Source organism: Salmo salar, chromosome ssa23 (assembly GCF_905237065.1).
Source record: "Salmo salar chromosome ssa23, Ssal_v3.1, whole genome shotgun sequence".
NCBI lineage: Eukaryota > Metazoa > Chordata > Actinopteri > Salmoniformes > Salmonidae > Salmo > Salmo salar.
In genome coordinates, this window is record NC_059464.1 from 46,215,953 (window position 1) to 46,242,528 (window position 26,576).

At 42.4% G+C, this 26,576-nt stretch overlaps 2 protein-coding genes and 1 non-coding gene across 8 annotated transcripts in view; 2 read left to right on the forward strand and 1 right to left on the reverse strand.

Annotated features, from left to right (window-relative positions):
• epx (eosinophil peroxidase) overlaps positions 1-11,007 on the forward strand; it is a 29,391-nt gene extending 18,384 nt beyond the window's left edge. The window contains exons 10-17 of the mRNA XM_045706413.1: positions 2,859-3,029; positions 3,991-4,053; positions 4,294-4,468; positions 5,455-5,666; positions 6,998-7,162; positions 7,354-7,437; positions 9,805-9,907; positions 10,164-11,007. Of these exons, the coding sequence (XP_045562369.1) occupies positions 2,859-3,029; positions 3,991-4,053; positions 4,294-4,468; positions 5,455-5,666; positions 6,998-7,162; positions 7,354-7,437; positions 9,805-9,907; positions 10,164-10,218 (1,028 nt within the window). The 3' untranslated portion in view covers positions 10,219-11,007. The remainder of the gene's footprint in view (positions 1-2,858; positions 3,030-3,990; positions 4,054-4,293; positions 4,469-5,454; positions 5,667-6,997; positions 7,163-7,353; positions 7,438-9,804; positions 9,908-10,163) is intronic.
• A 4,276-nt stretch (positions 11,008-15,283) lies between these two features.
• rab3il1 (RAB3A interacting protein (rabin3)-like 1) overlaps positions 15,284-26,576 on the reverse strand; it is a 52,665-nt gene continuing 41,372 nt past the window's right edge. For 5 of the 6 annotated variants that reach the window (XM_045705986.1, XM_045705984.1, XM_045705987.1 and 2 more), the window contains 6 exons: positions 20,723-20,851; positions 19,756-19,868; positions 19,217-19,240; positions 17,982-18,081; positions 17,731-17,797; positions 15,284-17,561 (listed from right to left, as the gene is read on the reverse strand). In XM_045705986.1, the coding sequence (XP_045561942.1) occupies positions 17,476-17,561; positions 17,731-17,797; positions 17,982-18,081; positions 19,217-19,240; positions 19,756-19,868; positions 20,723-20,851 (519 nt within the window). In that variant the 3' untranslated portion in view covers positions 15,284-17,475. The remainder of the gene's footprint in view (positions 17,562-17,730; positions 17,798-17,981; positions 18,082-19,216; positions 19,241-19,755; positions 19,869-20,722; positions 20,852-26,576) is intronic. The other variant, XM_045705988.1, reaches the window with a different exon arrangement.
• Positions 25,437-25,506, forward strand: trnas-uga (transfer RNA serine (anticodon UGA)). Its single transcript has one exon. It is a non-coding gene; the product is annotated as a tRNA-Ser (tRNA).

The window sequence follows — 26,576 nt, forward strand, 5'->3', positions numbered from 1 at the left end:
GTACACAGCGTTGTACGAGATCTTCAGTTTCTTGGCAATTTCTTGCATGGAATAGCCTTAATTTCTCAGAACAAGAATAGACTGCCGAGTTTCAGAGGAAAGTTCTTTGTTTCTGGTCATTTTGAGCCTGTAATCGAACCCACAAATGCTGATGCTCCAGATACTCAACTAGTCTAAAGGCCAGTTTTATTGCTTCTTTAATCAGAACAGTTGTCAGCTGTACTAACATAATTGCAAAAAGGGTTTTCTAATGATCAATTAGCCTTTTAAAATTATAAACTTGGATTAGCTAACACAACGTGCCATTGGAACACAGCAGTGATGGTTGTTGATAATGGGCCTCTGTACGCCTATGTACTTTTGAAGACAGAAGTTTACATACACTTAGGTTGGAGTCATTAAAACTCGTTTTTCAACCTCTCCAAAAATGTCTTGTTAACAAACTATAGTTTTAGCAAGTCGGTTAGGACATCTACTTTGTGGATGACACAAGTAATTTTTCCAACAATTGTTTACAGGCAGATTATTTCACTTATAATTCACTCCATCACAATTCCAGTGGGTCAGAAGTTTACATACACTAAGTTGACTGTGTCTTTAAACAGCTTGGAAAATTCCAGAAAATTATGTCATGGCTTTAGAAGCTTCTGATAGGCTAATTGACATTATTAAAATCAATTGGAGGTGTACCTGTGGATGTATTTCAAGGCCTACCTTCAAACTCAGTGCCTCTTTGCTTGACATCATGGGAAAATCAAAAGAAATCAGCCAAGACCTCAGAAAGAAAATTGTAGACCTCCACAAGTCTGGTTCATCGTTGGGAGCAATTTCCAAATGCCTGAAGGTACCACGTTCATCTGTACACACAATAGTACGCAAGTATAAACACCATGGGACCACGCAGCCGTCATACCGCTCAGAAAGGAGACGTGTTCTGTCTCCTAGAGATGAACGTACTTTGGTGCGAAAAGTGCAAATCTATCCCAGAACAACAGCAAAGGACCTTGTGAAGATACTGGAGGAAACAGGTACAAAAGTATCTATATCAATAGTAAAATGAGTCATATATTGACATAACCTGAAAGGCCGCTCAGCAAGGAAAAAGCCACTGCTCCAAAACCACCATAAAAAAAGCCAGACTAAGGTTTGCAACTGCACATGGGGACAAAGATTGTACTTTTTGGAGAAGTGTTCTCTGGTCTGATGAAACAAAAATAGAACTGTTTGGCCATAATGACCATCGTTATGTTTGGAGGAAAAAGGGGGAGGCTTGCAAGCCGAAGAACACCATCCCAACCGTGAAGCACAGGGGTGGCAGCATCATGTTGTGGGGGTGCTTTGATGCAGGAGGGACTGGTGCACTTCACAAAATAGATGGCATCATGAGGTAGGAAAATTATGTGGATATATTGAAGCAACATCTCAAGACATCAGTCAGGAAGTTAAAACGTGGTCGCAAATGGGTCTTCCAAATGGACAATGACCCCAAGCATACTTCCAAAGTGGTGGCAAAATGGCTTAAGGACAACAAAGTCAAGGTATTAGAGTGGCCATCACAAAGCCCTGACCTCAATCCTATAGAAAATGTGTGGGCAGAACTGAAAAAGTGTTCGCGAGCAAGGAGGCCTACAAACCTGACTCAGTTACACCAGCTCTGTCAGGAGGAATGGGCCAAAATTCACACAACTTATTGTGGGAAGCTTGTGGAAGGCTACCCGTAACGTTTGACCCAAGTTAAACAATTTAAAGGCAATGCTACCAAATACTAATTGAGTGTATGTGAGGAAAGAAATAAAAGCTGAATTAAATATTTCTCTCTACTATTATTCTGACATTTCACAATCTTAAAATAAAGTGGTGATCCTGACTGACCTAAAACAGGGAATTTTTACTAGGATTAAATGTCAGGAATTGTGAAAAACTGAGTTTAAATGTATTTGGCTAAGGTGTATGTAAACTTCTGACTTCAACTGTATATACCTGTGTGTATATATGTTTTTTATTTTTAATACATTTGCTAAAATTTCTAAAAACCTGTTTTTCGCTTTGTCATCATGGGGTATTGTGTGTAGATTGATGAGGGAAAAAAAAGATTTAATGAATTTTAGAATAAGGCTGTAATGTAACAAGATGTGGAAAAAGTAAAGGGATCTGAATACTTTGACTGCACTGTATATATGGGGGATTGGAAATGATGCAGACAATTACATTGATGGAAGTCAACATATGTCTGCATTATTAAACCTCTCTCATCTCTCTCCCCCACCTCTCTCCCCCCACATCTCTCCTCTCTCTCCCCCACCTCTCTCTCTCCCACCTCTCTCCTCTCTCTCCCCCACCTCTCTCTCTCCCACATCTCTCTCTCCTCTCATCTTTCTGCTCTCTCTCCCACTTCTCCCACACCTCTCTCCTTTCTCTCCCCCGCCTCTCTCCCACATCTCTCACCTCTCTCCCTCATCTTTCTCCTTTCTCGCCCCCGCCTCTCTCCCACATCTCTCACCTCTCTCACCTCTCTCCCTCACCATTCTCCTCCCTCTCTCACCACCTCTCGCCTCTCTCTCTCTCCCCGCCTCTCTCCCCACCTCTCATCCACCTCTCTCTCATCCACCTCTCTCCTCTCTCTCCCCCACCTCTCTTCTCTCTCTCCCTCACCTCTTTTCACCTCTCTTCTCTCCCCCGCCTCTCTCCCCACCTCTCATCCACCTCTCTCTCATCTCGCTCATCCACCTCTCTCCTCTCTCTCCCCCACCTCTCTTCTCTCTCCCTCACCTCTTTTCACCTCTCTCCCTCCTCTCTCCCCTCACTCTCCCACCTCTCTCCCCTCTCTCTCTCCCCCACCTCTCTCCCACCTCTCTCAGGTGGTATAGACCCAGTGCTGCGTGGCCTCCTCCTTTCCCCAGCCAAGCTCCAGATGCCAGGCCAGATGATGGTTGAGGAGCTAACTGAGAGGCTGTTCCAAGCCCAGGGTGGGATGCCACTAGACCTGGGTGCCCTCAACCTGCAGCGGGGCCGAGACCACGGCCTGCCTGGTAATATTAGTACTATATTACTATACTATATTACTATATTATATAGACCACGGCCTGCCTGGTAATATTAGTACTATATTACCATACTATATTACTATATTATATAGACCACGGCCTGCCTGGTAATATTAGTACTATATTACTATACTATATTATATAGACCAAAGCCTGCCTGGTAATATTAGTACTATATTACTGTACTATATAGAACATGGCCTGCCTGGTAATATTAGTACTATATTACTATACTATATTATATAGACCAAAGCCTGCCTGGTAATATTAGTACTATATTACTATACTATATTATATAGACCATGGCCTGCCTGGTAATATTAGTACTATATTACTGTACTATATAGAACATGGCCTGCCTGGTAATATTAGTACTATATTACTATACTATATTATATAGACCAAAGCCTGCCTGGTAATATTAGTACTATATTACTATACTATATTATATAGACCAAAGCCTGCCTGGTAATATTAGTACGATATTATATAGACCACGGCCTGCCTGGTAATATTAGTACTATATTACTATACTATATTATATAGACCATGGCCTGCCTGGTAATATTAGTACGATATTATTTACTATATTATATAGACCAAAGCCTGCCTGGTAATATTAGTACGATATTACTTTACTATATTATATAGACCAAAGCCTGCCTGGTAATATTAGTACTATATTACTATACTATATTATATAGACCAAAGCCTGCCTGGTAATATTAGTACTATACTATATTAGTACAGGCCTACCTGGTCCCTGCTGGTTATATTAAACAGTATACAGTACTTATAGTATACTCTCAAACGTACATGTTAGAAGACGGCCCAACTGGACTAATCCTTGTTGTTGTTTTATCTCAATTTGTTTTCTGCATTCTTCTACCCCTTTTCTATGTATCCCTCCATCAATCTCTCCTTCCCCTACTTCCTGCTCTACCAGGTTACAGCTCGTGGCGTGGGCTCTGTGGCCTCTCTGTTCCCAACACCACCTCTGACCTTGCAGGTAGATAGATAAACAGAATATTTGATCATTATAAAAAATACATTCTAGACAAACTCATTGGGAACTTGCTTTCATAATTGTATGTACCGCTCTTGTTTTCATTGTGGTCCTCCTAATTCCAAACACATGAGTGTATACAATGCACCATACTACATTCTAAACCATGAAGGATAATATAGGACAACAAAAACCGTGTTCCAACGTCTTTCCATCACGTTCGTCTGACCTCTGGCCTGCCAGGAATCCTGGGTAACCCTGGTCTGGCTGAGAAGTTCCTGTTGTTGTACGGGACATCCCAGAACATTGACGTATGGGTGGGGGCCATCTCAGAGCCTCCTCTACCTGGGGGCCGAGTGGGACCCCTCCTGGCCTGTCTGCTGGCCAAGCAGTTCAGAGCACTGAGAGACGGAGACAGGTGAGATGAGATGGTGTTCCCCTCTATTGTGTAACAGTAAGGCTTCTGTCCCTGTTCTAACCCCAAGCTGGGCTCGAACCAGGGACCCTCTGCACACAGCAACACTTGCAAAACAATGTTAAGGTGTTTACAAGGTTGTGAAACACAAACACATGTAATAACAATTAGGCTGGAATTCAATCCGATCGGCCCTTTTTGGCTATGCACCATTTAAAGGCATTGTTACCGCGGTCGCAGAGATCACATTCTAAGTAAATGCCGAGTCAATCGGAAATTACCTTTAAATGTGACCCGCGCTACAACGCAGATCATCCACAGACCGGATTGAGTCCTGGGCTTAGACTGGTTTGCAATATAAATTGTTTGAATGAATATATTGTATATTGATCATTTCCAAAAATACATGAATCTCATGACCATCTACACTTAGTGGGCAAAACTTTAATAACACCTGCTCTTTCCATGACATAGAATGACCAGGTGAAAGTTATGATCCCTTATTGATGTCACTTGTTAATTAAATCCACTTAATTCAGTGTAGATGAAGGGAAGGAGACAGGTTAAAGAAGGACTTATAATCCTTGAGCGACTACTGAGACATTGATTGTGTGTGTGTACCATTCAGAGGATGAATGGGCAAGACAAAATATTTAAGTTCCTTTGAACGTGGTATGGTAGTAGGTGCCAGGCGCACCGGTTTGAGTGTCAAGAACTGCAACGCTGCTGGGTTTTTCACGCTCAACAGTTTCCCATGTGTGGTCCACCAAGCCAACTTGACACAAATGTGGGAAGCATTGGAGTCAAACATTCCACAGCGAATTGATGCTGTTCTGAGGGTTAAAAAGGGAGTGCAACTCAATATTGGGAAGGTGTTACTAATGTTTTGTACACTCAGTGTATGTCTGAGATGCTGCCCACCCAATGTGTCTGTTTGAATCGGCCCTACAGTATGTCTGCCTACCCAGCAACCTCTCCCACTCTGTCAGGTTCTGGTGGGAGAGAGAGGCTGTGTTCACCAGCACCCAGAGAGCTCAGCTTCACACCGTGTCCCTGTCCCGTATCATCTGTGACAACACACACATCACACGCGTTCCCTCCGACCCATTCAGCCGTACGGTCAGCCCAGAAGACATGCTGGCCTGCAGCCACCCCCTCATCCCTCACCTTAACCTCTCTGCCTGGAAGGAGCCTGACACAGGTGCTGTTCTCCTAACCCTCATCCCTCACCTTAACCTCTCTGTCTGGATGGAACAGGTACTGTTCTCCTAACCCTCATCCCTCACCTTAACCTCTCTGTCTGGATGGAACAGGTGCTGTTCTCCTAACCCTCATCCCCCACCTTAACCTCTCTGTCTGGATGGAACAGGTGCTGTTCTCCTAACCCTCATCCCTCACCTTAACCTCTCTGTCTGGATGGAACAGGTTCTGTTCTCCTAACCCTCATCCCTCACCTTAACCTCTCTGTCTGGATGGAACAGGTGCTGTTCTCCTAACCCTCATCCCTCACCTTAACCTCTCTGTCTGGATGGAACAGGTGCTGTTCTCCTAACCCTCATCCCCCACCTTAACCTCTCTGTCTGGATGGAACAGGTACTGTTCTCCTAACCCTCATCCCCCACCTTAACCTCTCTGTCTGGATGGAACAGGTACTATTCTCCTAACCCTCATCCCCCACCTTAACCTCTCTGTCTGGAAGGAACAGCTGCTGTTCTCCTAACCCTCATCCCTCACCTTAACCTCTCTGTCTGGATGGAACAGGTACTGTTCTCCTAACCCTCATCCCTCACCTTAACCTCTCTGTCTGGATGGAACAGCTGCTGTTCTCCTAACCCTCATCCCTCACCTTAACCTCTCTGTCTGGATGGAACAGGTACTGTTCTCCTAACCCTCATCCCTCACCTTAACCTCTCTGTCTGGATGGAACAGGTGCTGTTCTCCTAACCCTCATCCCCCACCTTAACCTCTCTGTCTGGATGGAACAGGTACTGTTCTCCTAACCCTCATCCCTCACCTTAACCTCTCTGTCTGGAAGGAACAGGTGCTGTTCTCCTAACCCTCATCCCTCACCTTAACCTCTCTGCCTGGAAGGAACAGGTACTATTCTCCTAACCCTCATCCCTCACCTTAACCTCTCTGTCTGGATGGAACAGGTTCTATTCTCCTAACCCTCATCCCTCACCTTAGCCTCTCTGTCTGGAAGGAGACACAGCTGCTGTTCTCCTAACCCTCATCCCTCACCTTAACCTCTCTGTCTGGATGGAACCAGACACAGGTAGAGAAAGGATAAAGATTGGACATGGAGTCAGTAAAGAAATCTAGCAACTACATGGTATGCAAGATGCGTGTATTTAGTAGATCAGGGATTCTGTGCAGAGCCCTGCTCAGGTCACTCCTCTCCAACAGGCTGTTGACTTTCATCTGACCTCCTCAGCTGTGGTCCAGTCCCCAGGTTACAGAGAGGCTTCTCTCTACTGTGACCTCATCATCATTAGGTTATCACTGTACTTACTCCCCCCCCCTCCGTCTCAGATCCCAGTTGTGGTCCAGTCCCCAGGTTACAGTCAGGCTTCTCTCTGCTCTGTGACTCCATCATCTACTACCAGTGTGGTCCAGGCTATCAGCTGATTGGTCCATCCTCTGTGACCTGTGACCCCAACAGCTATCAATGGAGTCCTGCTCCCCCAACCTGCCACGGTAGGGAGTGGGCTTGGGTGTGTGTGTGTGTGTGTGTGTGTGTGTGTGTGTGTGTGTGTGTGTGTGTGTGTGTGTGTGTGTGTGTGTGTGTGTGTGTGTGTGTGTGTGTGTGTGTGAGAGAGAGATTTTAATTAAGGCACTACAGTCGACTTACATGTCTTTAGTTTTGTATTCTGACTGATTTGCTGTAGATGTCGATGAGTGTGCCGATCAGCCAACGCCGTGCCCCCAAAACATGGACTGCCTCAACACACCTGGGTCATACATGTGTACAGGTAGACATTCTATACATCTATGCATCTTTGCATTCTATAAATCTACACATGCTATGCATCTATACATTCTAAACATTCTATACATCTACACATTCTATGCATCTATACATTCTATACATTCTATGCATCTATACATTCAATACAGCTATACATCATCTATGCATCTATACATTCTATATATTCTATACATTCTACACATCTATACATTATATACATCTATACATTCTACACATCTATAGATTTTATACATTTTATACATAATATACATTCTATGCATCTATACATTTTATACCTTCTATGCATCTATACATTCTATGCATCTATACATTCTATGCATTCGATGCATTTATATACATTCTATACATCTTCTATAAATGATATACATCTATACATATATACCTTCTATACATATATACCTTCTTTACATCTATACATCTTCTATACATTTTCTATACATTCTATACATTATATACATCCATACATTCTATGCATCTTCTATACGTTGTATACATTCTATGCATCTATACATTCTATACATTTATACATTCTATGCAGCTATACATTCTATACATATATACATTCAATGAATTTATATACATTTTATACATCTTCTATAAATTATATACATCTATACATTATACACATCTTCTGTACATCTATATCTTCTATACATCTTCTATACATTCTATACAGTCTATGCATCTATACATTCTATGCATCTATACATTCTATACATTTATACATTCTATGCAGCATATACATTCTATACATATATACATTCAATGCATTTATATACATTCTATACATCTTCTATAAATTATATACATCTATACATTCTATACATATATACCTTCTATACATCTTCTTTACATCTATACATTTTCTGTACATTCTACACATCTTCTATACATTCTATATTCTATACATCTTCTATACATTCTATACATATTCTATGCATTCTATGCATCTTCTATGCATTCTATACATCTTCTGTACATTCTATAGATCTATACATTCTATACACATTCTATACTTTCTATACGTCTTCTGTACATTCTATACGTCTTCTGTACATATTCTATACATCTTCTATACATTCTATACATCTTCTATACATCTGTACATTCTATACATCTTCTGTACATTCTATACATCTGTACATTCTATACATCTTCTATATTCTATACATATTCTGTACATTCTATACATCTTCTGTACATCTATACATTTTTACATATTCTATACAACTTTACATTCTATACAGCTTCTGTACAGTCTATACATAATCTACACATTCTGTACATTCTGTACATCTTCTATACACTCTGTCTTTTGTACATTCTATACATCTTCTATAGATTCTATACATTCTACACATCTTCACATATTCCATAGATTCAACATATATTCTATACATTCTATACATCTTCTGTATCTTCTATACACTCTGTCTTTTGTACATTCCAAACATCTTCTATAGATTCTATACATCTTCTATACATCTTCTATACATATTCTAATGTGTCTGATCATCAGACGTTAATCAATACTAATGTGTCTGATCATCAGACGTTAATCAATACTAATGTGTCTGATCATCAGACGTTAATCAATACTAATGTGTCTGATCGTCAGACGTTAATCAATACTAATGTGTCTGATCGTCAGACGTTAATCAATACTAATGTGTCTGATCGTCAGACGTTAATCAATACTAATGTGTCTGATCATCAGACGTTAATCAATACTAATGTGTCTGATCATCAGACGTTAATCAATACTAATGTGTCTGATCGTCAGACGTTAATCAATACTAATGTGTCTGATCGTCAGACGTTAATCAATACTAATGTGTCTGATCGTCAGACGTTAATCAATACTAATGTGTCTGATCGTCAGACGTTAATCAATACTAATGTGTCTGATCGTCAGACGTTAATCAATACTAATGTGTCTGATCGTCAGACGTTAATCAATACTAATGTGTCTGATCATCAGACGTTAATCAATACTAATGTGTCTGATCATCAGACGTTAATCAATACTAATGTGTCTGATCATCAGACGTTAATCAATACTAATGTGTCTGATCGTCAGACGTTAATCAATACTAATGTGTCTGATCGTCAGACGTTAATCAATACTAATGTGTCTGATCGTCAGACGTTAATCAATACTAATGTGTCTGATCGTCAGACGTTAATCAATACTAATGTGTCTGATCATCAGACGTTAATCAATACTAATGTGTCTGATCATCAGAAATGACCTTTTATATTTGGTAACGCTTCGGTACTACAGATTGAATAGAGTCCTTAATAAACATATTGAACAAGTGTTCCTCTGTCTGTTTGGTGTGTGTTCCAGACCTGGACCTGTCCTCCCTGTCTGCAGTCTCAGTGATCTCTGCAGTAATAGCTGTGGTTGGGGGTGTGGTCATCATGTTGGTGATACTGGCCTGTTGTAGAAGGTACGTCATTATAATGATGTCCAGGTGATAACGGTCATTGTAATGTATCAGGGTTGGGGTCAATTTCATAATGTCCTTGTCAATTCAGGAAGTAAACTGAAATTCTATGTCTTATTTCATTCATTGAAAAGTATAAATACTTCAATATTTTATTGAAATGAAATTGACCCCAACCCTGGTAGATGTTGCTTAACAAATGTTATGTAACATTTCAAAAACTGTATACATATATATATTTTTTTATTTATTCTTGCAGGTATTTTCCAAGGAAGCCAGAACCAATAAACAGAACTGATAAACAGAACCGATAAACAGTGGTTGCTGTAAGAGGGACAGATAACCAAGCGACACCTCTGGAAATATAGTCCTTACATATTTCATTACATTTTAGTATTTTGTTTTAAAAATGTGACATATATCCCAAAAGTATGCACTTGAATGTGTTGATATTAAAACGTAACTTCAGATTATTTGTTAGATAATAACCTGGAAATAAGAAATAACTGAATTGTAACCTCATTTTAGAGCACAGTCACATGATATATAAAACCTCAAAGGTCTGACTCAAAGTGCAGAATGTAATTCGCTGTATTTGGTGCATATGTCCCGCCATACAGTATTTGGACAGTGACAATTTTTTGTTGTAGTTCTGTTTAGTGACAAAAAATGACGCAATACATTATTTACCATTTAATTTCTATTGGCCACAAAAAAATGATCTGAAACACAACCAAAACAAACCTGCAAATGCATCCAACAAGTTTAAGTTACAAGCTTGATGTTGTTATTGTGTGATAGGAATATGGGACCAAATACTAAACTTTTCACTACTTTAATACACATAAGTGAATTTGTCTAAATACTTTTGGTTGCCTAAAAGTTAAATGTACAAAAAGTGCTGAAAATTCCTAAACGGTTTACCTGAAAATTCCCTCAAATTAAAGCTGCCAGTCTGCACTGTCAGCTTTGAAATCCAAATTGCTGGAGTACAGAGCCAAAACAAAACATGTGTCACAGTCCAAATACTTGGATATCAGTGTATTTGTCTGTTCTAGTCAACGTGTTTGAAGCTCATAAACATGAACAAGGTAACAGCATTAAAGGGCATTACAGTTTTAAAAAAATATATATATGTTTTGTCGTCACATACACCGGATAGGTTCAGTGTAATGTGTTGTTTTACAGGGTCAGCCATAGTAGTACGGCACCCCTGGAGCAAATTAGGGTTAAGTGCCTTGCTCAAGAGCACATCGACAGACTTTTCACCTTGTCTGATCAGGTATTTGAACCAGTTAGTATCCGGGAAGAAACACTAGTCCGGAACACTTGTTCAAAATCTTGGAACGCATGTCCCTGTTCGGTACCTATGACAGCTTTCCTGACCGGTAATGCCATTCTGACAGTGACAGGTCGCATTCCAGGCCGACTACAGGCAGCCTTTAATGGTTTGCGTGTCAAACTGCTATATCATATGATCAGTCAGGCAACTGCAATGTAGTCAGTCTGGAATGCCGTCGACCACATTTCTGATTACCAGTATGTTCTTGGATCTCTGTGCCATATTCCTCTCCCTTCAAACCTGTTTAGCAACAACTGTGGGTGTGGGAGGGAGTCGACTGGAGGCTTTTTGTATTAGAGGGTAACTAACCATCCACTTCTTGGTAACAACCTAAATCTAGTGACCTGCCTGGGCCCTGTGGTCAAATATGTCTCTTTACTGGAAGGATTCCACAGTACATGATTTGTAGGCTACTTCAGGCAGGGCTTCTGTGGGTTAAAGCCACACTAATGCTGAGCGATTAACTGGCATTTCGGTTATTTTTCATTTTATAAACAACTAATTGACAGATGTTGGTTCAATGATTTATTTTCCTGTGAGCTCAATGCACACCTTGAACAGTTTCTCTAGAGATTAAAAACAGATCCAGGCTGAACTCTGCGATGTAGTAGGGAGTTGTAGTTTCCAGCAGGCCAATATTCTTCATAATTTATCGCAGAAAACGTGGTAATTAACTACAATGACCATAATCCATTGCACACCTACTTGTCCGTTCTGTGTATATTTTATGCCTGCTACAGAAGAGACAAAAGAATGCATGATCATGAGGGGATATTGAGATGAGATGATGACTTGGAATTAAATAAGTCATCAAATGTAATGTACACAATAACTGAAATATTTTATTAAGGTAAAGTAATTGTGTTACAGCATTCAACCCACATAGTGCATTTAATGTAAAAATATATCGAATTCGAAAACTGTGATTATTTTTTAAATAATCGAACGGACACCAAACCGCCCTCAAAAAGCACTAATCGCTCAGCACTAAGCCACACTTTTTAATGTGTGCAAAGTGGGCAACCAAGGCACCCTCAAAAATGCAGGCAATGGAAGCAAATGCATCACATGGTATTTTCACATACAAATAGAACTCAGGTCTCGATCTCTGAAGCGTTCCAGATCGCTGAAGCGTTCCACATCACGTGATAGAAATGTAAACATAACAGCAGTCTCCACTATCGCGGGAACATTGTCTTAACATTTAAATCACACTGTAACGCTGAACTTCAGCAATACGGATTGAATAGAGCCCTTCATTTCTATGATACATCTACATTACTTTTTTTAAACTTTTTTTTAAAAACATGATTTGAGCATATCATTTGCCATGACTAATCATTGCAGATTCAAGAGACTATAACAGAGACAGCAGACTAGACCAGACAACTCACTGGTCACTATATATTTACTATCATTCTACAGCGTGACCGTGTGACTTGGAGAATACGATCATACTGGTTGTTATGTTGCCGTGATATGGCAAAGATTATGAGCTCATAACATGACTCTCTCAACCAATCAGATCGAGCCTTTTCGCTAGACCCGCAATAACATCTGCTAAACACGTATGTGACCCAATTAAAAATTTTATTTGTTTTTTGATCAAGCGTTTAGCCGACGTCCGCATCGCCGCTGTTTTGGCGGTGTCGGAGATCGAACTGCGTTTAGAGCTGTCGAAGCCACACCCACCGCCAAGTTCAGAACGAGAAAGTATAGGCTATATATAAATAATGACGCTCAAATTGAAAAATCATTAAACGAAATAATGACGTGTAGATCACATTCCAGTGTTCGAAGTTGTAAACAACGCTGCACGGGATTTATCTTAATGAGACTCTATGCAGCCAATGACAATGTCCACTTTAGGTATAATGCTGGGAGCTGCTTGTTGATTTCACAACTCTTAACTTCTTTGGGATAGGGGGCAGTATTTTCACGGCCGGATAAAAAAACGTACCCGATTTAATCTGGTTACTACTCCTGCCCAGAAATGAGAATATGCATATAATTAGTAGATTTGGATAGAAAACACTCTAAAGTTTCTAAAACTGTTTGAATGGTGTCTGTGAGTATAACAGAACTCATATGGCAGGCCAAAACCTGAGAAGATTCCATACAGGAAGTGCCCTGTCTGACAATTTGTTGTCCTTCTGTTGCATCTCTATCGAAAATACAGCATCTGTGCTGTAATGTGACATTTTCTAAGACTTCCATTGGCTCACTAAAGCCGCCAGAAAGTGGAATGGGGTGTCTGCTGTCTCTGGGCAAAGAACAGCAGCAGAATTTGTAAGTGGTCAGCCTGGGGACAGTGAGACTGAGATGCGCGTTCACGAGACTACTCCATTTTTTTCTTTCAGCCTTTGAATGAATAAAATGTTGCCCGGTTGGAATATTATCGCTATTTTACGAGAAAAATAGCCTAACAATTGATTTTAAACAGCGTTTGACATGCTTATAAGTACGGTAATGGAATATTTAGAATTTTTTTGTCACGAAATGCGCTGGCGCGTCACCCTTCGGATAGTGACCTGAACGCACGAACAAACAAAACGGAGCTATTTGAATATAACTATGGATTATTTGGAACCAAAACAACATTTGTTGTTGAAGTAGAAGTCCTGGGAGTGCATTCTGACGAAGAACAGCAAAGGTAATCCAAATTTTTCTAATAGTAATTCTGAGTTTAGTGAGTCCCAAACTTGGTGGGTGTCAAAATAGCTAGCCGTGATGGCCGAGGTATGTACTCAGAATATTGCAAAATGTGCTTTCGCCGAAAAGCTATTTTAAAATCTGACACCGCGATTGCATAAAGGAGTTCTGTATCTATAATTCTTAAAATAATTGTTATGTATTTTGTCAACGTTTATCATGAGTAATTTAGTAAATTCAAGTTTTCGGTGGGTAAGCTAGTTCTGAACAATACATGCTAATGTAAAAAGCTGTTTTTTGATATAAATATGAACTTGATTGAACAAAACATGCATGTATTGTATAACATAATGTCCTAGGAGTGTCATCTGATGAAGATCAAAGGTTAGTGCTGCATTTAGCTGTGGTTTGGGTTTATGTGACATATATGCTTGCTTGGAAAATGGCTGTGTGATTATTTGTGTCTATGTACTCTCCTAACATAATCTGTTTTGCTTTCGCTGTAAAGCCTTTTTGAAATCGGACAATGTGGTTAGATTAACGAGAGTCTTATCTTTAAAATGGTGTAAAATAGTTGATTGTTTGAGAAAAATGAATTGTGGTATTTTAGTTGGTTTTGTATTTCGCGCCGTACGATGCCATTGGCTGTTGGCTAGGGGTTCCGCTAGCGGAACGTCTGTCCTCAACAGGTTAACGCAGTTGTTCCACCTCCGACACTGTCAAAATATCAGCTATGCAGATGTCGGCTAAAGTGGATCTGATTTGAATCGGGCCCTAAGGCTGCGTTTATATAGGCAGCCCAATTCTGATATGTTTTTCACTAATTGCTCTTTTGATCAGATCTTTTCATATCAGATATTTTTCTGAGCTTTTAGCATGTTCTGCACTGACACAAATGACTGATGATTGGCTGAAAGAAATTGATAAGAAGATTGTGGGAGTTTGTTTTGTTAGACTTCAGTGCAGCTTTTGATGTCATTGATCATAACCTTTTGCTGAAAAAAACTTATGTTATGGATTTCCATCTTCTCCCTTATTATGGATTGAGAGTTAACTATCTAATAGAACACAGAGGGGATTTCATTTATGGAAGCCTCTCTCATGCACATTCAGTTGAGTGTGGTGTACTGCAGGGCAGCCGGTTAGGGTCATTATTGATTTCTGTTTTTACAAATGACCCTCCACTGACCTTGAATAAAGCCTTTGTTTCTATGTACGCTGACAACTCAACAGTATACAAGTCGGCTGCAACAGTAAAATAAATAAGACACTTAACATAGTGCTCCAGTCAGTTATAGAATGGGTAACTAGCAATAGGCTGGTGCTAAATATCGCAAAAACTAAAAGCATCATTATTCGGACAAATGACCCAATCAACGCTAAACCTTGTTTCGATCTTTTATTGAATAATGTGGCTATTGAGCAAGTTGAGGAGACTAAACTGCTGAGTGTAACCCTAGATAGGAAGCTGTCATGGTCAAAACATATACTCTGATTGATAAAATGGAAAGAGATCTGTACATGATAGGGAGTTGCTCTATCAAAGTGTCAGTAACATGCATGTCAGTCTCTCCTGGCTCAAAGTTGAGGAGATTGACTGCATCCCTATTGGTCTTAGTGCGAGGTGTTGAAGGTACCAAACTGTCTGTTCAAACAGTTGGCACACAGTTCGGACACTCATCTGTACAACACAATACATGCCACCAGAGGTCTCTTCACAGTCCCCAGGTCCAGAACAGAGGCTGGGAAACACACAGTATTAAATAGAGCCATGATTACATGGAACTCTCTGCCACCCCAGGTAACTCAAGCTAGCAATAAAAACAGATAGAAGAACACCTTATGGAATGACAGGGACTGTGGAGACAGACATTTTGATATATCTTATATTGTAATCTGCACTGTACTATGCATTAGACCTAGATACTGCGTGTATGTACTCATATGAAGGCTGTGTGTGAAGTTTTTTAAATGTAGGTCTTTCAGTCCTTGACTAATAATGTTCTTTCTGTACTGTGCATTGTTTCCTGTGGACCCCAGGAAGAGTAGCTGATGCTTTTGCAGCGGCTAATGGGGATCCTAATAAATACCAGGACCAATTAGTGGACAAAAGATCAGAATCTGGCTGCCTGTGTAAAGGCAGCCTAAGAGGAAAGCAGTTACTATATTGCACGTTCAGACATGAATAGTGTTCATTTAGTTTGATAAGGCTTTTGATGCAAGCAATGACTAATAAACACTACAGTATATGGCTATGTATCCATGCAAAGCTTTGTACACACCTGTACACACTACAGTATATGGCAATGTATCCATGCAAAGCTTTGTACACACTACAGTATATGGCTATGTATCCATGCAAAGCTACACCTTATTTGGTCATGTATGGCTTATACACTATTATTATACAAAATAGTAGAGAATTTGAAATTACATGTTACAGGAGTGCAACTACAACTTAAAGCGATTATATTTCCCAACTAGATAGTTATTTAAAAACGGAATACATTGGGAGTGTTAGGGAGAAACAGCTTATTGCTAAATCATTCCATTATGTTAAATAACAAATGACTGTAACCTCTATTTCTAGGATAGTCATTGCTAAAACTGTCACAGCATCCAGAATGAAGACGAAGATATTTGAGAAGACTGAATAGGCTTTACGTTCAGGACTTTTATTTCTGGTACCGTGCAACTGCAAGTCGCAGCTCCTATTCACCAAGTAAAATTCTGGGTATGTGTAAATGTTCTTGGCAAATAAAGTGAATCTGATTATTTTTTTATTTAACTGAAGTACCTGAATGTAACGGGATGTGCACACACTATTTCTGAACTGGTTAGTACTAAACAGCCTAAATGCAGCTATTTTCTTTATCCACACTCAGAAATCTGCAGAGTGAATCCCTGCCCTTCTATAACCCATTCTAACTACAGATATATTTTCTGTATAAGCCATGCAAGGCATTTACAATGTAGTGCAAGAATCTATCAAGGTTGAGGCAAAGTAAGAGGTGGTCTGGTTTTCTGCAATGGTTCTAAGGAGAGAGGAAACAACAGTGGTTCTAAGGAGAGAGGAAACAACAGTGGTTCTAAGGAGAGAGGAAACAACAGTGGTTCTAAGGAGAGAGGAAACAACAGTGGTTCTAAGGAGAGAGGAGACAACACCTAGGGGTAATGCAGCAGTACTGGAGGGTATATGGCACTGTGTGAATGAAAAGTGAGCAGCATAGTTGTCCTGAGGGCTCCATCCGGTTTCTGAGTCCCGCATGTCCTCCTGAGGGCTTTTCACACTACTGAGCCAAACTGAACTGAGCCGAGCCAAACCAAGCCAGCCCAGTTCGGTTTGGGTTGTCCCGACAGTGTGAAACCGGTACAGGTGATCTGACTCTCAAATCGTACTGTGTTCTCTGTACAGTTGATTGGTGACTCTAGCCCTGGGCCGTGTTCACTGGGCACGAAGAGGAAGAAATCAGCAAATTTTCATTGTCCGTTGCACGACATTTTGAAACGTTTTGCTACGGTGTGCCCTAGTAAACACGACCTAGGTCTACGGTGACATCTCCTCCCATCTGTCCTCCTATTCCTGGTCTGTGAGGTAGAAGCCCAGCTTGGCCACAGTCATCTCCCTCCGTAGACGTGTCATCTCCCAGAACATCTGCTCCGCTGGGGGGGGGAGAAAGACATGAGGGTTGAAATGGTTTCAGAACGCCAGACAGATTTAATGTCTGCATTAACAAAGATAACGTATTGCCACTGTCATTTTTCACTGTTAAAATGGGTCTATTGTTGATCTCTCTGTGTCCATCTTTTAGAAGGGGGACGTCAGACTTACCATCATGTCTAACCAGGCCCTGCTGGATATAGCGGATGTAGGTGAAGAAGTTACACACGGCTGTGATCTAGAGGGGCGGAATTGAGGAATGGCTCACACACACTTCCAAACAAAAGTTCTCTCACATAGGCCTACATGATAAAAGTTGTCATATTTATATGCCTATAGATGTTGAGGAGGATAAGTGAATAAATACATTTTTATTTTCAATTTATTTTTTTTTTAAAACAACAAACATGATTGCTAGGTACCCGTGCCCTGCTGGAGGGAGAGATATAGTAGTAACTCTCTTCGTCACCCAGTTTGATTTGGTGCTTACAGGAACAGGATATGCCGCTCAACGCACACTTCCTGTTATAGAGGCAGAGGAAAAAAATTTTCAAAAACACACACCAACTAACTCACTCATTTATGGAATTCTACGGCTTCGGGTTTCACGGACACAAATTAAACATGTACTTTGAAGGGAGATTCTCCACTGAGCAAGTTCTTTCGTCCAGGACTAGGCTTAACCTGGGTCTGTGAAACCGGCAATACATGTAGAAGACATGACAACATGATTGTTAGTTGTTTAACATCAGAAAAGGAACAAATAAAAGCTGAATACTGGACAGATATGGAGTCGCTTCCTCCACGGATGGAGTTGGTTACATCTGAGAAATGTTAGGTATATTAAACTACAGACACACTGGGAGGACAGACATGATGCCTTACAAGACCTGTGTATGTTGGACTACAGACAAGCTGGGAGGACAGACAAGATGCCTTACAAGACCTGTGTATGTTAGACTACAGACAAGCTGGGAGGACAGACAAGATGGCAGTGAACAACAACAAGACATGCATGGCTGGACAGAGTGCTGGAGGGCATTCTGATGAGAGAGGAATGGGTTAGCATACAGGACAGTGAACAACAACAAGACATGCATGGCTGGACAGAGTGCTGGAGGGCATTCTGATGAGAGAGGAATGGGTTAGCATACAGGACAGTGAACAACAACAAGACATGCATGGCTGGACAGAGTGCTGGAGGGCATTCTGATGAGAGAGGAATGGGTTAGCATACAGGACAGTGAACAACAACAAGACATGCATGGCTGGACAGAGTGCTGGAGGGCATTCTGATGAGAGAGGAATGGGTTAGCATACAGGACAGTGAACAACAACAAGACATGCATGGCTGGACAGAGTGCTGGAGGGCATTCTGATGAGAGAGGAATGGGTTAGCATACAGGACAGTGAACAACAACAAGACATGCATGGCTGGACAGAGTGCTGGAGGGCATTCTGATGAGAGAGGAATGGGTTAGCATACAGGACAGTGAACAACAACAAGACATGCATGGCTGGACAGAGTGCTGGAGGGCATTCTGATGAGAGAGGAATGGGTTAGCATACAGGACAGTGAACAACAGAGCACAGAACAGTTTGTTGTTAGTGGAAAAGAAAAAAGGTAATGAAATGATTCGCTCCTAAAGTTACTTACGTCTCTACTGCTGCCTTCAAGCCACTGGGGAAAATAATTCAATCAACATTTGATTAGGAAGCATGAGGTGAAACAGTACCACATTAGCAGTGTAGCCCATTGATTCAGCTCATTAGGACTCAAGAGAAAACCCAAAAAACCAGAACAGATTTGAAGAGAAAAACTAAACTAATCCATAGAAAGTCAGACCAATCAAGTTTGCATAATTTGTCATGGAGTCAGGAATAATGATATTCATTATAGATGACAGGTGTAATTGTGAAAAGTCACCAAGAGGAGAGAGAGAGAGAGAGTGTTGATTTGAGCATGAATATGAATTGAATGAGAACGAGAACGAGAGACAGATGGGTGTGGTTCTGTTGTGATTACTGTTGTCATGACCAATATCACAATACTCTGAAGTATCACAGCAAGGAAACAAAACATGAAGCAGACTACATTTTCAGAGGAAAACAGTCCCAATGTTTGAAATAAAAACAACCTTAAAACATTATAATAAAGTTGTGATAACGTTTTAATAACATTGAGGGATAACTCACTTGGGCCCGCCACACTCTATGGCGTTGGCTTTGACCATGGGTAAAGCTGACATGGCCACCGGCTCGATGGTTAGAGAGTTGTTCTCCACTGCACTCTGTACTGACTGAGACAACTGTGGCCCAGAGTCACAATGCATTAATACAACAACAAACTATACATGCACACAAAACCCTTTCCCCACCCGACACACGTACATTTATTAACATATTATGCTAATAGAATAGTTACGGTATTCTATTATACTAATATAATAAGTATGTTATTCTATTCTATTATGCTAATATAATAGTTACAGTATTCTATTATGCTAATATAATAGTTACAGTATTCTATTATACTAATATAATAGTTATAGTATTCTATTATACTAATATAATAAGTATGGTATTCTATTATGCTAATATAATAGTTACGTATTATATTATGCTAATATAATAGTTACGTATTCTATAATGCTAATATAATAGTTACGTATTATATTATGCTAATATTATAGTTACGTATTCTATTATGCTAATATAATAGTTATGGTATTCTATTATATTCTGCTAATATATTAGTTGTGGGGCGGCAGGATAGCCTAGTGGTTAGAGCGTTGGGCTAGTAACCGAAAGGTTGCAAGTTCGAATCCCCGAGCTGACAAGGTACAAATCTTTCATTCTGCCCCTGAACAAGGCACTTAACCCACTGTTCCTAGGCCGTCATTGAAAATAAGAATTTGTTCTTAACTGACTTGCCTAGTTAAATAAAGGTTAAAAAAAATGGTACTGCTATTAGAATAGTTATGGTATTCTAATGTTATGGTATGGTGCTATTAGAATAATTATGGCATTCTATTATATTCTGCTATTAGAATCGTTATGGCATTAGAATAGAATAGTTAGAATAGTTATGGCATTCTATTATATTCTGCTATTAGAATAGTTATGGTATTCTATGTACAGAGAAACATGCAGGTACTGGTACCTCAGATCTTGTGAAGGAGAGGCAGGGGCTGATGTCCTCCCTGTATATCCGCACCAGGAAGGCTGAACTTCTGTCCAGACTAGGTCTGTTTCTCCAGGTCAAGAACTCTGCATACAGAATGTTGTCCATCTGAGGAGAGGAGATATAATTGATTAGTTATTTTCCAGTATTTGATTTACTGTGGATATGGATTGATATGTAATAAACATGATTGTATTAGGGAATAGCTTTCAGTCCTGTGAAAAAGTATTTGACTCCTTTCTGATTTTCTCTATTTTCTATATTTGTGATACTGAATGTTATCAGATCTTCAACCAAAACGTAATATTAGATAAAGGGAACCTGAGTTTACAAAAATAAAATGGATACTTATTTAATTAACAAAGTTATGCAACACCAAATTCCCCTGTGTGTAAAAGTAATTTCCCCTTACACTCAATAACTGGTTGTGTCACCTTTAGCTGCAATGACTGCAACCAAACACTTCCTGTAGTTGTTGATCAGTCTCTTACGTCGCTCTGGAGGAATTTTGGCCCACTCTTGCATGCAGAACTGCTGTCTGTGAGCTGATGCTGAAGAGCAGCTGGGTCATGCAATAAAACAATGATCCAAAACACACAATCAAGTCTACATGAAAATGGCTGAAAAACAACACATTTAATGTGTTAAAATGGCCTATTTAAAAGTTCAGACCTAATCCCAATTGAGATGTTGTGGCAGGACTTGAAACGAGCAGTTCATGCTTGAAAACCCACAAATGTCGCTGAGTTAAAGCAGTTCTGCACGGAAGAGTGGGCCATAACTCCTCCAGAGTGATGTGAGAGACTGATCAACAACTACAGGAAGAGTTTGGTTGGATTCAATACAGCTAAAAGGTGGCACAACCAGTTATTGAGTATAAAGGTGGCAATTACTTTTCACACAGGGGCATTGGGTGTTGCATGACTTATCAGGTATGAAGATAAGACTCAGATGCAGCCCACGTTGAATAAACAATAGTTTAATATTCCAACAGGGACAGGCATTATACAGGTCAAGGCAGGCAGGGGTCAGTAACCTGGAAACGGGAGACAAAGGGCTGTGAGACATGGGTTTGACCCTGGACACATGAAAGGTGGGATGAATACGAAGGTTACGGGGCATCAGAAGCAGAGGGGCTAATGATCTTGGAGATGGGGAATGGGCCGATAAACCGGGGGGGGAAGAGTTTGCGGGTGGAGGGACATACCTTCTGCCCGAGACGATACTGGGGAGCCGGGGTCCGATGGCGATCCGCTTGTCGTCGATACCTGGAGGTGGTCTTGAGAGCCGACCGGGGCTCTCCTCCAGGTACGATGACAGCAGTGGACAAACATCCTGGCAGAAGGGTATGCCAACCTCCTCTTCCTGCTCAGGGAAGAGCGGGGGATGATACCCCAATGACCACTCAAACGGTGATAGGCCCGTGGCAGAGCAGGGAAGGGTGTTGCGGGCGTATTCCACCCACACCAGCTGCTGGTCCCAGGTGGTGGGGCTGGCGAAGACCAGGCAGCGCAGGGTGGTCTCGAGGTCCTGGTTGACTCGCTCCAACTGTCCGTTAGACTGGGGGTGGAACCCGGAGTACAGGTTGGCCGATGACCCAATGAGGGTACAGAACGCCTTTCCAGAATAAGAACTGAGGGCCGCGGTCGGAGACCATGCCCACGGGCAGTCCATGGATCCGGAAGACGTGCTGCACCATGAGCTGGGCCGCCACCTTGGCAGGGGGTAACTTGGGGAGAGGAATGAAGTGGGCGGCCTTGGAAAAGCGATCCACCATGGTCAGGATGGCGGTGTTGCCATCAGACGGGCGGAAACCCGTGACAAAGTGTCCAAGGAGATGTGAGACCAGGGGAGATGAGGGATGGGCAGAGGTTGGGGAGGCCAGCCGGAGCTTGTCGAGGGGTCTTGTTCTGTGCACAGACCTTGCAGGCGGTGACAAAGGCGGCGATGTCCGGAACCATGGTAGGCCACCACCGGGGGCCCGGGTGGCAGGCAAACCTGGAGGAATGGGCCCACTCCAGGACCGCGGAGCGGACAGCGTCAGGCACGAACATCCGGTTATCTGGACCCCCCCAAGGTTCGGCTGGGACCACTGCACCTCCCAGACCTGTTTCCCAACACTCCAGCTGAGTGCCGTTGCCAGGCACGAGGTGGGACGGATGGTCTCGGGCTCCGGCGAGGTAGCTGTGGGGTTATAGCGGCGAGACAGGGCATTCTTGAACCCCAGCCGGTAGGAGAGGGAAATGTTGAACCGGGTAAACAACAGGGCCCAGATTTTTGTGGTCGGTCCACACAATGAACGGATGTTCCGCCACTTCGAGCCAGTGCCTCCATTCATCCAATGCCATCTTCACTGCGAGAAGCTCCCAATTCCCCACATTGCAATTCCTCTCCTTGGGGGTGAGATGGTGGGAGAAGGCGGCACAGGGATGCAGCTTCAAGGTTCAGGGCAGAACGTTGAGACAGAACAGCCCCCACTCCCACATCCGAAGCATCGGCCTCCACCACAAACTAACAGGAAGGGTCCGGATGAACCAGGATCGGATACCGTGGTGAAGCAGTGTTTAAGGTCCCGGGAATGCCCGGTCCGCGGCCGTGGACCTTGTGAACCTTGGTAGAGGTGAGGGAAGACAGGGGAGAGGCCAGGGTGCTGTAACCCTGGATAAAACGGCGATAAAAGTTGGCGAACCCCAGGAAGCGTTGCAGCTGCACCCTGTACGTAGGCTGAGGCCAATCCACCATCGCTTTCACCTTCTCGGGATCCATCTTGACGCTCCTAGCAGAGATGATGTAGTCCAGAAAGGGAATGGTGGAGCGATGGAACTCGCACTTTTCTGCCTTAATGAACAATTGGTTCTTCAGAAGGCACTGGAGAACCTGCCGGACATGGAGCACATGTTCTTGGGGGGGAGCGGGAGAAGACCAGGATGTCATCAATGTAGACAAAGACGAACCGAACAAAGACGAACCGGCCCATGCCCAGTTGCATGGGCTCAGGAAACAGTGACTCGGCCGTCCTCGGTGATTCTCGTGGAAGGTCGGGAAATCTCGGGTGCTCTCTGCTACAGGACCATCGGGGACTTCCGGGATGACTCGGAGGCAAGGTGGAATCCCAGGATGTGCGAGTGAAATTGAATTTCCTCTCCATCCGTCGTTCCCGCAACCGTCCATCGATGCGGATGGTCAAAGCGATGAGCGAGTCAAAATCTGTGGGTAAATCCCGAGCAGCAAGCTCGTCCTTAACCTCTTACAAGACGCCGTGCAGGAACATGTCGAACAGTGCTTCCAGGTTCCACGCACTTTCCTCTGCCAACGTACGTAAATCGACCGCGTAGTCGGCCACAGTGCAGGCGTCCTGTCGGAGCTGGATTAGCTTCTGGGCTGCTTCTTTCCCAGAGAACGGGGCATCAAAGACCTTCCTCACCTCTCCCACGAACCCCTCCAGGCTCGTGCATATGGCCGGCTGCTGTTCCCATATGGCGGTAGCCCAGGTGAGAGCCTTTCCAGACATCAGAGTGATAAGGTAAGCTATTTTGGAGCGATCCGAGGGGAAGGGGGAGGGCTGAAGCTCGAAAATGAGGTCACACATAGCTAGAAATGCCCGACAGGTGCTCGGCTCTCCATTAAAGCGCCCAGGAGGTAACCGGGGCTTCCGGGATGGTAGAGTGGCCGGTGGGCGGTGCTGCTAACCACCGAGCTGCTGAGGGGTGGTGGGGTTACCACAGTGGCAGGCTGCCCCCCAGACGACCGGCGGAATTTCTCCAGCACCATGTCCAACGCTCGGTCATGGCGCTCAGCCAACGTTTGGAAACCCTCCATCAGCCCACGAACCAATTCCTCGTGCCTACCAATGGAGGCTCCTTGGGAGGAGATGGCATTGCACAGCTGGTCTGCTGGGTCAGTCATGGCCAGTTCGTACTATCAGGTATGATGATAAGACCCAGATGGAGACCACGTCGAATAAACAATAGTTTAATATTCCAACAGGGGCAGGCAATAGACAGGTCAAGGCAGGCAGGGGTCAGTAACCCAGAGGTGGGGCAAAGGTACAGGTCGGCAGGCAGGCTCAGGGTCAGGCAGAGGGGTCAGGACGGACAACGGTCAAAACCAGGAGGACGAGAAAGGAGAGACTGGAAAAAGCAGGAGCTGAGACAAAACGCTGGTAGAACTTGAACAAACAAGACGAACTAGCACCAGACAAACAGAGAACACAGGTATAAATACACAAGGGATTTACACAGAGAAGACACCTGGAGGGGGGTGGAGACAATCACAGACAGGTGAAACAGATCAGGGTGTGACCTAACTCTGTTTATGAAATAAGTATCCATTTTATTTTAGTAAACTCAGGTTCCCTTTGTCTAATATTAGGTTTGGTTGAATATCTGATAACATTCAGTATCAAAAATTTGCAAAAGTAGAGACATTTTGAAAGGGGGCAAATACTTTTTCACAGCACTGTAAATAGTTTAGTGTAGACAGCACACTACAGCTCACTACCACTTCCACATTCTATCCCCCAGGGGGCAGCAGCAACCTTGACCAGATGCTGAGCCTGCTTGATAAGCGCATCAGGTGATGGTCGGTCAGTGTCCCAGTTGGTAGAGCCGTGAGGCTGCTGGTTCGTTTAGTGGCCACGAGCCTTTCCGTTTGTTTTCAAGTTTGGGCATGGCTTTTAGTACATATTTATTTTGTGTGGCTCAGTTGGTAGAGCATGGTGTTTGAAACGCCAGGGTTGTGGGTTCGATTCCCACGGGGGACCAGTACGGAGAATTTTTTTAATTAAATGTATGCATTCACTACTGTAAGTCGCTCTGGATAAGAGCGTCTGCTAAATGACTAAACTGTAAATGTAAAATGCTTGGACTGGCCGACCAAGAGGTCAAGAGGGAGCTGACCCTGGACTTAAGGTAAGGTATCCGTCTCCTGGGTACATACATTTAACATCTAGGCACATACGCTGATTTCACACTTACAGTAGATGCACATCTTAAATCAGGTTGAAGACTAGTTAACTGGGCCTAAGACTTAGCAGTGCAACAATATAAGTGCAACAATATTAGCAGGCTAGTTATCGGTTTGGTAACAACTGTAAGTGCGGGAAGACGCAAGAGAGATGCCTTCCCTTGGGGAAAGGGAAACGGGAGATAAACATAAATGTTTAAGAGCCATATTTAATATAGTTGTCACTTGTTAGTCTATAATTATCTGTTGTGTAATTAGGTACTGATGTCATTACTTTTAACCGGTTTAAACCGGTTTAACCGGTTTAACTGTCAGTACCAGAGTTGAATGTTATGGTTAAAGTTTGACACTAGACTGAATTCAAGGACATACTGATAATGTATCTGTGACACTGTGTGATTCTGTAGAATCTGATGCTGTGACTTCCTATCAGCCTCTCGGGCTGGTGTTTTACAGAACATTAGGTGCTGTGTGGTTAATATACAGGCCACTACCAAAATAGAGGAAATACCAACAAAGTGTCTTAATAGGATGTTGGTCCACCACCAACTGCAAGAACAGCTTTAATGCACCTTGGTATAGATTCTACAACTGTCTGGAACTCTATTGAAGGGATCCAACACCATTCTTCCATGAGATATTACATCAATTGGTGTTTTCTTGATGGTGGTGGAAAACTCTGTCTCCGGCGCCGCTCCAGAATCTACCATAAGTGTTCAATTGGGTTGAGATCTGGTGACTGAGGCACACCCCCTATATTCCTTTGAGAGCCCTCTTTCAGTCACTGAGAACTCTTCTTCTGGCCACAATGGGCAACTGGGCATTTTTAGACATGACCCTGAGCACGACGGGATGTTAACATGACCCT